Source organism: Paramacrobiotus metropolitanus, unplaced genomic scaffold, assembly GCF_019649055.1.
Source record: "Paramacrobiotus metropolitanus isolate TYO unplaced genomic scaffold, Prichtersi_v1.0 Parri_scaffold0000086, whole genome shotgun sequence".
Lineage (NCBI taxonomy): Eukaryota > Metazoa > Tardigrada > Eutardigrada > Parachela > Macrobiotidae > Paramacrobiotus > Paramacrobiotus metropolitanus.
In genome coordinates, this window is record NW_026570306.1 from 612,685 (window position 1) to 623,748 (window position 11,064).

The 11,064-nt window shown below is 39.9% G+C and overlaps 1 protein-coding gene across 1 annotated transcript; it reads right to left on the reverse strand.

The window, feature by feature from the left end:
* Positions 1 to 932: 932 nt before the first annotated feature.
* LOC129596083 (carnitine O-palmitoyltransferase 2, mitochondrial-like) lies at positions 933 to 10,592 on the reverse strand. Its single transcript, XM_055493253.1, is given in 10 exon segments — positions 933 to 1,492; positions 2,360 to 2,591; positions 3,199 to 3,368; positions 3,736 to 3,932; positions 5,173 to 5,440; positions 6,279 to 6,481; positions 6,844 to 6,977; positions 7,290 to 7,337; positions 7,339 to 7,454; positions 9,568 to 10,592. Coding segments are annotated over 10 exon segments (2,019 nt in total). The 5' UTR covers positions 9,878 to 10,592; the 3' UTR covers positions 933 to 1,151.
* Positions 10,593 to 11,064: the final 472 nt, after the last annotated feature.

Here is an 11,064-nt window from a genome sequence, read left to right on the forward strand (position 1 = left end):
ATCATTTCTATTAAGCGAATAAAATAATTTCCAAAAACTTATAAAGGCCTCCTGATAACGGATTTTTCCAGAATTTCGTAGAGTGGTTTTCATTGATTTTATTCCATGTGGAGAATATTCGCATGACGCAGCGATGGAGCAGAAAATGGTGTTCTTTATCGTGTGGCTGGTCAGTTTTCTCATCTGCCTGATTTTCCTCTTCACCTTCTTGTATTTTTATTGCGACGGGACGTCAGCCTACGTGGCCACGCCCATCGTCCTGGTGTGCCTGTTGGTGTTGTCCGTCGGCGCCGCGGGATGCTGTCCGGACTCGGCCAACGGGGCGTTTCAGTGCCTCCATGAATCGTGCTGTTGCCGGTGTCAAGCCGATGACGAAAAGAGCTCCAAAAACTCCGCAACATCCGCTGACTCCACCCCGACAAACGTCCAGGAGGTTTAAAATAATCAGGAATTAATCGACAATTTTTTGGAATCTCATTTTGTGGATGGATTTAGTGGGAGGAATATTCCACAAGACTGAAAGTATTTTTTAAGGTTTTTTTCATGAGTGTGCAGTAAATAATAATTTCTCGCCTTCAGATATGAGGCAGCTATATTTTTACACTGATTTATCAATATCTCGCCATTTTTGTTCATTGTTGTCTATGTAGTATGTGATTGTTGTGTTAGTCTTTTATTTTTTTAGCCCTAAAATTTCCTTCAGATATGCGGCAGCTATTTTTAATTTTTACCCGGACTTGGAATTTTAATTCGTGTTAATATTTACCGGTACATTGAAGCGATTTATTTAAATTTATTTATATTCATATTTGTTGTCAAACGCTGCTTATGCGTTTTCGCGAAGTAAAATGTGTTTTAATAAAAACACCCAAAAATCGTACACCGATCATCACACTGGATTCGTTCTCGCGACTTATTAATTACCCGCAATATCACGATCATAATTTATATCCAGAACTTCAACACTGTCACAAACATTTATAAAAAAATCTGGGAATTAATTAAACAACAGAAATTTAAATTTTTCCAGAATTTTCCCCGTTGTTAAAGATTTCTAGGAAATTAGTTAAAAGAAATTAAAACAAGCGTCACCTATCCACCTAAATTGTGCAACAACAAAAAATAAATCCAAAATAAACAACAGCCGCTGTTCACTTGGTCATCGGCTGGGGCGGTCGGCTGCTCATCACCTTCATGATCCCGTCAAAGGCCCGCTGCAGCGCCTGCGTGAACTGGCGTCCATCCCGCGTCTTGGGGAAGTAGAAGGCCACACAGCCCATCCAGTGGTCCATGCACGAGTAGCCCAGTCCGTACCCGTCGGCCACCACCGGCGCGAACCCGCCCGCCGCGATGGCCGGACTCTGCAGGGTGGACGTCGACAGGATGTTGTGGTTCATGCGCGCGTACGCCGGATCCGTGAAGATGGGCAGCGACTGGCCTTCCGCTTCGGCCAGCTTGCGCAGGGCGAACAGATGCCGGTCGAAGCCCTGACCTGTTGGATTACACTGCATCACCGATAAATTTCTACTATAGGATAAGAGAAAATTCTTGTGCTAGATATGTATTACGAGAATAGATTGTAATAACCGGTAAATTTCTCTCATAAAATCAAACCAAAAACCGTATAAAATTTTCTAAACTAACCAAAAAGATTGTCCAAGAGCCTGGTAAGATACATCCATTAAAAGGAAGTGCGATAATAATAATTATACATTTAATATGTTAACTGCCCTTCCCTTTGTGATAGTACATCGGCAAATTTTACCAGTATTTTAACTACACAATATATACTGTACATAATTCATAATCTTTTTGACACATATTTACAGTGTCACGGACATTTCAGTAAACGGCTCAAAAACAGAATCTTCGCGATTAAAACACTTCTATGCCGTCACTAAAATTAATGATTGAATTTTAACAGTACAAACCACATTGTCCCTATTCCTTTCCGATCGTTTAACACACATTCAAAACTAATTTTTACTGCTGCGTTTTTTGTATCGCCCAGTTTTGAAAAAATTTTTAATGTTACCGCAAATCGTTTATAAGTCTTAGCCAGCAGAGGTACTGTACTGTTTATGCGTCCTGCAACAGATATCCTCCTTCCCCAGCCACTGCACTACGTTATCTCGACACCATGATATGCGTTTCTCCCGCATGCTACGCCGCTAAATTTCCAATATACAGCCAATGTTTGTTGGCACGAAATTAATAAATAATAAAGAATAAAGAGATAACTAATTTTTGGAATACTACAGATCGATAAGTAATTTTCCCAAGATTATTCAGCATGTTTTTCAGCTGACGAGGATGTACAAATTAGTGATATTCACTGCACATCGTCAATGATACTAACCCATGGCCGCCTCTTTGGTTAATTTCCCGTGATCCTGGCTGACATCGCGCAGCGTATAGTACAGCTCCGTTTCGTCGCGCAGCGGACTGGTGTCAAAGTACAGCTGGCAGAATTTCTGCGTGAGGGGCGTGGCCGAGCGGATGCACTCGGTGCGGCCGTGCCGGAAGGCCGCCGTACTGCACGATTCGTACGTCGGCGCCACTTTCCCCTCCGTCAGCTGATAGTACGCCATCTGCAACAATCATCCCCATAGAAACATCCGGGCTTTGTTCCAAACTTAGGACGAAATGTTGTTCTTTAAGAAAAACTACAAAAAATTTATTCCAGAAATTACCGAAAATAAACAAAAAACACCAACAATACACAAAAAATATACCTAAAATACGTATACCAAAAGTATGCCAAAAATTACCAAAAATATTCAAATTTTAAACAAAAACCAGGCACTGTCAACATTCAAAATCTTTGTTTTGGCTTTTTAATTATTTTTCCTTTGTGTCTGTTTGTTTACATTAATTTTGTTCTTTAGCTTTCTTTTTCAATTTTTTTTCTTAAATTAAAAATCGAATATACTACTTTATAAACTCTATTGGACCATGGAAAATCGATGCCGAAAACTTGAACGGATTTTACAACAGCCAACGTTTCTGACTGAACAGATTCCGTCTATAGAAGCAAATTAAAATTTCGTTCAGAAAACGTTCAGAAACCACATCATTCATCTTTTGACAGCAAAAATTATAACTTCAATAAAGGGCAATTAAGCTGATATTGCGAAGCATTCAATAACTGCATAAATAAAATACAGGGTGGCATGGGTTTCCCCGCGAGTCTCTCACCTGGAACGCCAACTGTATCATGCCATCGGGATAAAAATGGTACTTCTTGATGTCTTCCTTGCCGTATCCGTGATACTCCAGAATGCTCAGATCCAGACCGTTGATGCTCTTCTCGAAGGTCTCGCGCGCCGCGTGTATTTCACTGCGGATGTTGTCGTTCAGGACGAAATCTGCGGCAGACAAACGACGATAATACTATTTAAATATAAAATTATTGACCCGAAAAAATCATATCAGATTCTTATTAAATCAGTCAAATGAATCATGTTATTTTTAAATCAGTTTGTTCTAAATTCAACAGTAAATATTTAATTAAATACGACACCCGAATAAAAACGTTATTTATAAAACGACCGACCTGACAAAATTTCATGTATGATTTTTAGCCATTTTGCAGTGCTCGCAGCGATTATTAGTTAAAAATAGAAAAAAATCATTTTGATTTTTCATTTAACATTTCGCTTTATTTTGATTCAAAGTGTGAACAAATTAAAAATAGCAGTAACAGATAGAAATACGATGCCGCAATGGACCAACCTAGATGGTGCACATGCCGGGTAGGGTCCACGGAGGTGGCCGTCGGGGAGGCCAGGGCGAAATTGTGATTCAGAGCGTCTTTGTGGATTTCATTGACAAACCGCAGCACCGCTACCCCGTCGCCCCAGGCATGCTCGAAATTGACGCCGGCTCGTCCGGCCGCGTCCACAATCAGCGAAAACGACTTGTCGAACCATCTAAGCCCACACACCGGCACTTTAATGAAATCACACGGCAAACGCCGTATGAAACGCATGCTGCTATAATATGTGAAGACTTTCGTAGGGAAATGGCTAACCATCCACGCCATCTCATACATCGCGTACAAAATCTCAAACAAAGTCTCAACAATAAACAATCTCTGTTTATAAATTAAATATAATATAATTATCGTATTTATGTTTTTTATTTTTTTATCAAATAGAAGTACATGGCTAAAACGTTTGCGCAATTAAGTGAATAAAATTATTATTATCATACTATGTGTTGCTTCAGCTTTCAAAAAAGTGTAAATTTCAGAATTACCACGTCGCAATAAAACTCAATAAAATTGTCCTGAAAAGAAAAAAACAAACTGTTGCACAAAAGACTTCTGGAAAAAAGAAATCGCTGATTAATAAAAAAAGCATCGGAACTGAAAAACCAAAATTACCATTACTTCCAGTTGAAACGAACGTCAGCCAGAATCGGCAATCTACTGCCACACGGCCGTTGCACTACGAAAGCCGGTCAGAACCTGATGTCAGATTTTTATTTTCATTATCACGCGATTCTGGAAAATCTATCGAAAATATGACAAATTCTGGTCACTCTAATACAAACATTTTTTTTCAAATCTTCTTTGAGGCACGAATTAATATAACAGAATAAAATACAGCAGAATTTTGTGCAAATATTTACTACCTAATTTTAAAGTTCATCATAACACAAGTGAAGTATTCTTGTTGCGCAACATGTACAAAATATTTTCCCATCAACGGCTAATTTCACAAACCGTATAACACTTCGTAGTTACAATGATTGTATTTAACGGTTTATTTCATGCAAAGTTACCGTTACCATTATCACGAAAGAAATCAACCCAAATTTAATCAAAACATGTATTTCTCGTGGACGATTTTTACAGCTCAGAAAAAAAATAAAATTTATTAAATAATATCCAAAATAAAAAGAAACTTAACTTTTGCATGGAAAACATAAAACAACACTACCAAACAAAAAATAGTAAAATAATATAAAACATTCGATAAAACAAATAAAAATAAAATAAAGAACTCAATAATAAAATTAAATACTTAATTTGTTGTAGAAATATAGCGAATTACCGCTAGCGCGAAATACGCGCTGACTGTACCTGCTTATGCTTGCTTGATTATGCTGTTTTCTTTTATTTACTGCTGACTTTTTTTTGTTTTAATTTATTCAAAATTTACTTACCGGTTGTAGCCGTCGCCATGGAGCATTTCCTTGCAGAAGCGCGCCTTATCCTCGCTGTCGTTGGTGTCCAGACACAGGACGAAGAGCGCCGTATCCAGCTGACGGAGACGCGCCTCGTTACCGGCCTGCACGAGACGCGCCCGCACCGCCGCCCACCGATTCCGCTCGTCCGCCGACATGACGGCGATGGAGTCCTTGTTCGGTTTCGGCGCGGTCTTTAAAATGTGCCGGTAGCAGTTCAGAATATCCTTCGCCGGCAAAATATTCCCTACACCCGTTAATCCACCGATTTTATTCACAGAAATAAGCATTTCTATTTTTAATGTCGGATACTGTACGGGGTGCAGCTGACTTACAGTGTACACTGATTCACTGCGTTAAATTCACCATTTATACACATTTATCGCGGGTCTGTCAATTTCCACTGCTTTTACTCCTCCCTTATTCATACTGCATGATGTGCATATTTTCATTTTACGCAGGCAAAATAAAAAAGTTAATTTTCATACAAATCTCTCGATGCATCACGGTAAGTCAGCATAACCGGGGAGGCATTAAAGACGAGTTAGTAGTAGTAATACACTCACAGCCCCTGCACTACGTTTATCGTCTTGGGTCGAGTACCCGTGTGCGACTAATTAAGGTAAATGCTATCACTGAAATCATTACGTTTCAATGTTTAACATAATCTGTAAATACTGAGAATACCTATTACTGAAAATACCGAAAAATACTCAAATCGCTGTTTTTTCAATGTTTAAAATTTAATCATTTTAACTGGCGTAAATCAGCGCAGGCGTAATGTCCTTTACCTCTCCAAAAAGCAATAAAACTGTTCCAGTAAAATTTGTTCCAGCCGTTAAATTTCGCAACTAACGTGATACATGTACCTACTAAGATTTCTATAGAGCAAACATCGATAAACTCGAAAACAACCCGAAATATCGTTGCTTGAGACGGAGGTAAGTACAGCGTCCGCCAGCCCACTGTAATTCAAAAATCATCCAGAAAAATACAGAAATGAAAATCTTACGTACATTCTATTTCCTGTCTCAGTTTAAGAAGGAAGAAAAACAGTTAAAACACACAGGAACCTGCAAACTAACCGTTGGCATCGTACACGTCGAAGGTGTAGAATTCGCCGTTGCGCAGCACGGCCACGTGCTTGGCGGCGTCGTCCTTGTACAGTTCGTCCTTGTCGGGGCGGGGAATGCGGGTGGAGTTGAAGAGATTTTTATACTGGCTCATATCCAACGGGAAGGCCTTGTACAGGTACGCGCCGTACCAGGAGATGGCCGCCGGCAATAAACTATCAAGCAAAAAATCAAGCACTTTTTTCCATGTTTTTGCCAAAAAAATTTCCCCACCCACAGTTTACCTTCGTGTATCTACTGACTTCTGCACCGGTTGCTTATCACGCTTAAATCATTTTTTTACACTATGATATCCGATATTATCCATTAAAAATTATTTCGCATAATTACGGTAGAATAAAATTCTGCTCTATGTAAAAGTGTTGCAAAGAATATGCAGTAACGTGCACGAAAATAACACTTAGAAACTGTAGTACGCTGGATCAAGCATAACTTGCCCGGTAATGATTGACAAGTTAACAGATTGACAGTTTGACACGTATTAACATAATTTGGCTTTAAAGTCTGTTTTTCTCACCTAACGAATCGTCGAAAGGCCGGTGTGTCGGATTTTTTCGGGTTCAGATGGTAAACGTCGGGCTCCAGGAGATTCTGGCGTAGACTATTGCGGAAACGCAGCGCACTGAGGGTTAGATCAGCCGCTCGGACAGCCTACAACAAAAAATATAATAATCGAAAATAAAAACCAAAATAATCATAAAAAAACGAGCGGCACGGACGGAAGTGGCAAAATTTTCGGAAAATATCCAACAAACAAAAACGCAAAATCTTCTTTTAAATTTTTCCATCGAAATCATGGGATCACACCTTTTCTGCATTTTCGTATTGTACAAAAAAATTACAACTCCGATAAGACGAATTATAAAATGGGAAACAACTGTTTTTCTTTATTACGTAATCAGGGAAAATTCAAAACAGGGGGTACTGATTTCTTAATTAAACCAGCGAAAATCACGCGCCAACCTGGTCCATTTTGGCCTGGTTCGGGTCGTCGTTCATGGCGATAAAGGGAAGCGAAATTGATGACCAGGGGCTCACGGGCGCGCAGATACATGTCGAACCAGTAATCGGAGATGTACGAGGTGTGCTTGTTGTTCCGGTCCACCTCCAGTAATTTCGCATGTAATGCTATTACGAAGAAAAATTTATCCCAGATTATCCCAGTTGTTAACTTGTTATCCTTAATCACACAGTAAGTGACGAATATTAGATTTTTCTTATATCTTCGTTAGAATTCCATTATTTCCGTTTTTTTTGTATTTTTTAAAATTAAACATACCTTTAATTTAAAATGTATTTAAATTTGTTTTTATTTCTTGCATTTTGTGTTGAATATAAATACAAGGCTAGAATGTTTGCGCACTTAATTGTATACAATTATTATCATAATATGCGTTGCTTCAACTCTCAAAAATTAATACATTTTCCAAAATTCAGAATCATCACATTTCAATAAAACTTAATAACTTGTCCTGAAAAGAAACAACAACTGTTGCACAAAAGATCTCTGGAAAAAGAAACCGCCGATTAACAACAAATCGAACAAACAGAATTACTATTACTTTTTTTTAAGGTCATGTCTACGCGCGAGAATACTCTCGCGCTATGAGTTTTGGCTACGCGCGAGAGTATCTCGCGCTATGATATTGACTACGCGCGAGAGTTTTTTCCCGCCCAATAAAACTACGAACAAAACGTTTAAGAGAAGAAAAAACCGCGCGAGAATATCTCACGGAATATTTTCGACCGCCAGTTACGGCATAAACTGGAAATTGTACGGTTCTTTAATTTCATTTTTCGAACACACGTCCACGTACGTCAAAATTATTTTTCTTGAGGTGGTCAAGTTAAGAAACAAAACAGTTATTGTATCATGCAGTATGTGAGCAGTTCTCAAAGCGAAACTGTTCTGTATCCGCTGGGCAGATGCAACCGCCGGCGTATTTCCATCGTATCTGCTGCTGTTACTGTGCAGTTATGATCTTTCACCGTGGTTTTCGTTCGAGGATTAAGGCCCTGCGATCTGGGAGGAGGCGCCAATGTGCCGGTTTCGATGATGGTTAAAAACCAGTGGCGTAGTTCGTCCTCCCGGGCGTAGTTGGCGTTTTGAATCTGCTTGCCCAATAACAGGTCATGCGCAAAGGCAAACGAATATATAAGGCAGTTATTTCCTCCAGCGGATTGTCCGTAGACCGGGACGTACTCAATGCTGATCTACGGTCAGATTTTGTATTTCTTGCACTAAGAGGTGACCTTCCCGTAATTTTTGGTTGCCATGTGGTGATAAACGCACTGATTTAAATATTTGTTGGTAGTTTGTTTTGTGCGGGAAAAAAGTCTCGCGCGTAGTCAATACTCATAGCGCGAGATACTCTCGCGCGTAGCCAAAACTCATAGCGCGGGAGGCTCTCGCGCGTAGCCATTTCGTTTTTTTAAAACGGATGTAAAGCGGACATAACTCTGCCACACAGCCGTTGCACTACGAAAGTCAGTCAAGAACACCTTTTTAATTAACTTTTTAATTTTCATTATCACGCAATTCTGGAAAATAATCAACCCATCAATAACTTAGTTTTCAAGGAATACACGGAGCTGCAGCCGTTGTTAGAGTTACCAGTACTCGAAGCACAATGTCGGAAACGCTGGAAGCATCGTCAAAGAAGTTTTAACAGAAATTAATGCCAAAAGTGAAAATTTTTATAAGTGTGCGCAAGTGATGATCACACACAATCTTTAGAAACAACTGTTGGAAAAATTGAACTAAATAAAAATTTAATGTAACAAACAAAAAAATATTTAATATACAAACATTATTTAACACATATTTAAAGTTTAAACGTATTTAATACTTTATCATTATGATTTAAGATTTTCTATCGAAATTCTTTATTAAATGAAATATAAAAAACTGGCAGTATCTCTGAGAAGAAAGAGAAATTTCTTGCAATCAAGAATTTTAGAAAAATTTGGAATTTATATTTTAAAAAACTTAAGAATTTCTTTAGGGTTTTGGAAAAATTCAAATAATTTGTAAAAAATTTAACATTTGAACATAAAAATCACCCAGAAAATTGTTTAAAAAACTTACTGCTAATTCTTTATTAGAAAATCAACATTAGTTTTAGGAAAATTTTATAATAAACTAGTGCAAAATAACTGGCCATATCTACGGGGAAAAATATTCCTGAAAAAAAGGCAAAGGCAAACGCGACAAAAATTGCCCCGTCCCTCCAACACTCACCGCGTCCGTAGTTGTTGCGGAACTCCATGGCCGCGTTGACCGTGTTGCCCAGTGTTCCCGGGTCGCTGATGGGCCGCTGGGCCCGCACATAGCGATCGATGGTCTTATCCAAACCGGGAATGGGCAGACGCGGCAGGCTCTTCTGGAAGTGCATGGTGGGTACCACGCTGCGCTGCAGCAGTTGCAGTTCCTCCGGGGATTCCGCGGGCGCCTCCTGCACGGCGGGCTTAGGGGCCGCCGCAGAGGAGGCTGCACGGTACGCGTGCAGCAGGCGAACACGCTGCAAGGGTCCGCGGTGGTGCAGTAACATGTCGACGCTTGCTCTGCAGCAGCTGCACACAGACGGAATTCACGAATTTGCGAGATGGGAGACAAAACTGTCAGCGATGATGGAGAGACTGCAGATTCCGGATCCTTCAGTGTTCGTTATAAAAATTAGTACTGTTCCAGTCTTAACGCAGAAAAATTAAAACTGGAAGCAGTACGAGTACTGAGCACTCTGATCCAGGCCAAAAACGAGGGGGAAAGAAAAAGTTCAGAACTGCAGACGTCAAAATGTTCGCTGGTGATGGCAGCGGCGGAAGTTGACATTTGATCATAAGAGCACCACCCGATGGCGGACGCTAGCACCGCAGCCACCGCTAGAGCGCTTATAAATGTGGCTACTGATAGCCATGCCACGGGGCAGGCTAGGAAGAAGAACGATTTTCTATGAAAATCTACGGGAGAAACACCGCTCGACTTCCGTAACGTTTTTATTAGTCAAAATCGGTAATCATAAGAAATTCCAGAGTTGTGCGATCATAACTTCTCGACTAAAGTTATCTGCCAAAAACATCCAGCGGATCAGAACTTCAAAGCTCAGTGTTATCGCAACAGTGTAATGCTGATCGTATGTGTACTGCTCGTACCTGTCTTGACTATCGAGCCAAGTGCTAAACACGGTTAATGCGGTGCAACAGGTAATGATAAGACGTACGTGTAATGCTAATCAGTACTGCATATGCACGGGAGATGGTGACGTACAAGCGTCATCCCTAACACTACAGATACTGTAGCCGCCCGCACAAGTTGCTCCACAGAGTGAGGTATACGGATATTTCCACTCACATTGCTCGCTGTTTAGCGCAGCGTGTGCATGGAGAAGGCTACGGCCGGATCTGCCAATGGAGCAACTTGTGCGGGCGGCTACAGTACTTACAGTCCGCCATCTGAGAAATCTTAGACATACTCTTTAGTTTTTACTTCTATATAAAGTTGTCATGCAGTTTCTTGAGTAAAATATATTTTTCAGTTCCCAACAGTTCGTGAGAAATTTAATTATATATTTTTTTATGATTTATATCGCTGTAAAAATGGCGTGAACGATTTATTAGGTATTTGGTTTCAATGCAAACCGCGCGCGGGAGTAGATTCGAATTCATTCGATAGCCCGCCGCTTTCTGAATTTTACTTACAGGATGTGCAATTATACAAGGCAGTTATTCAATTTATAAG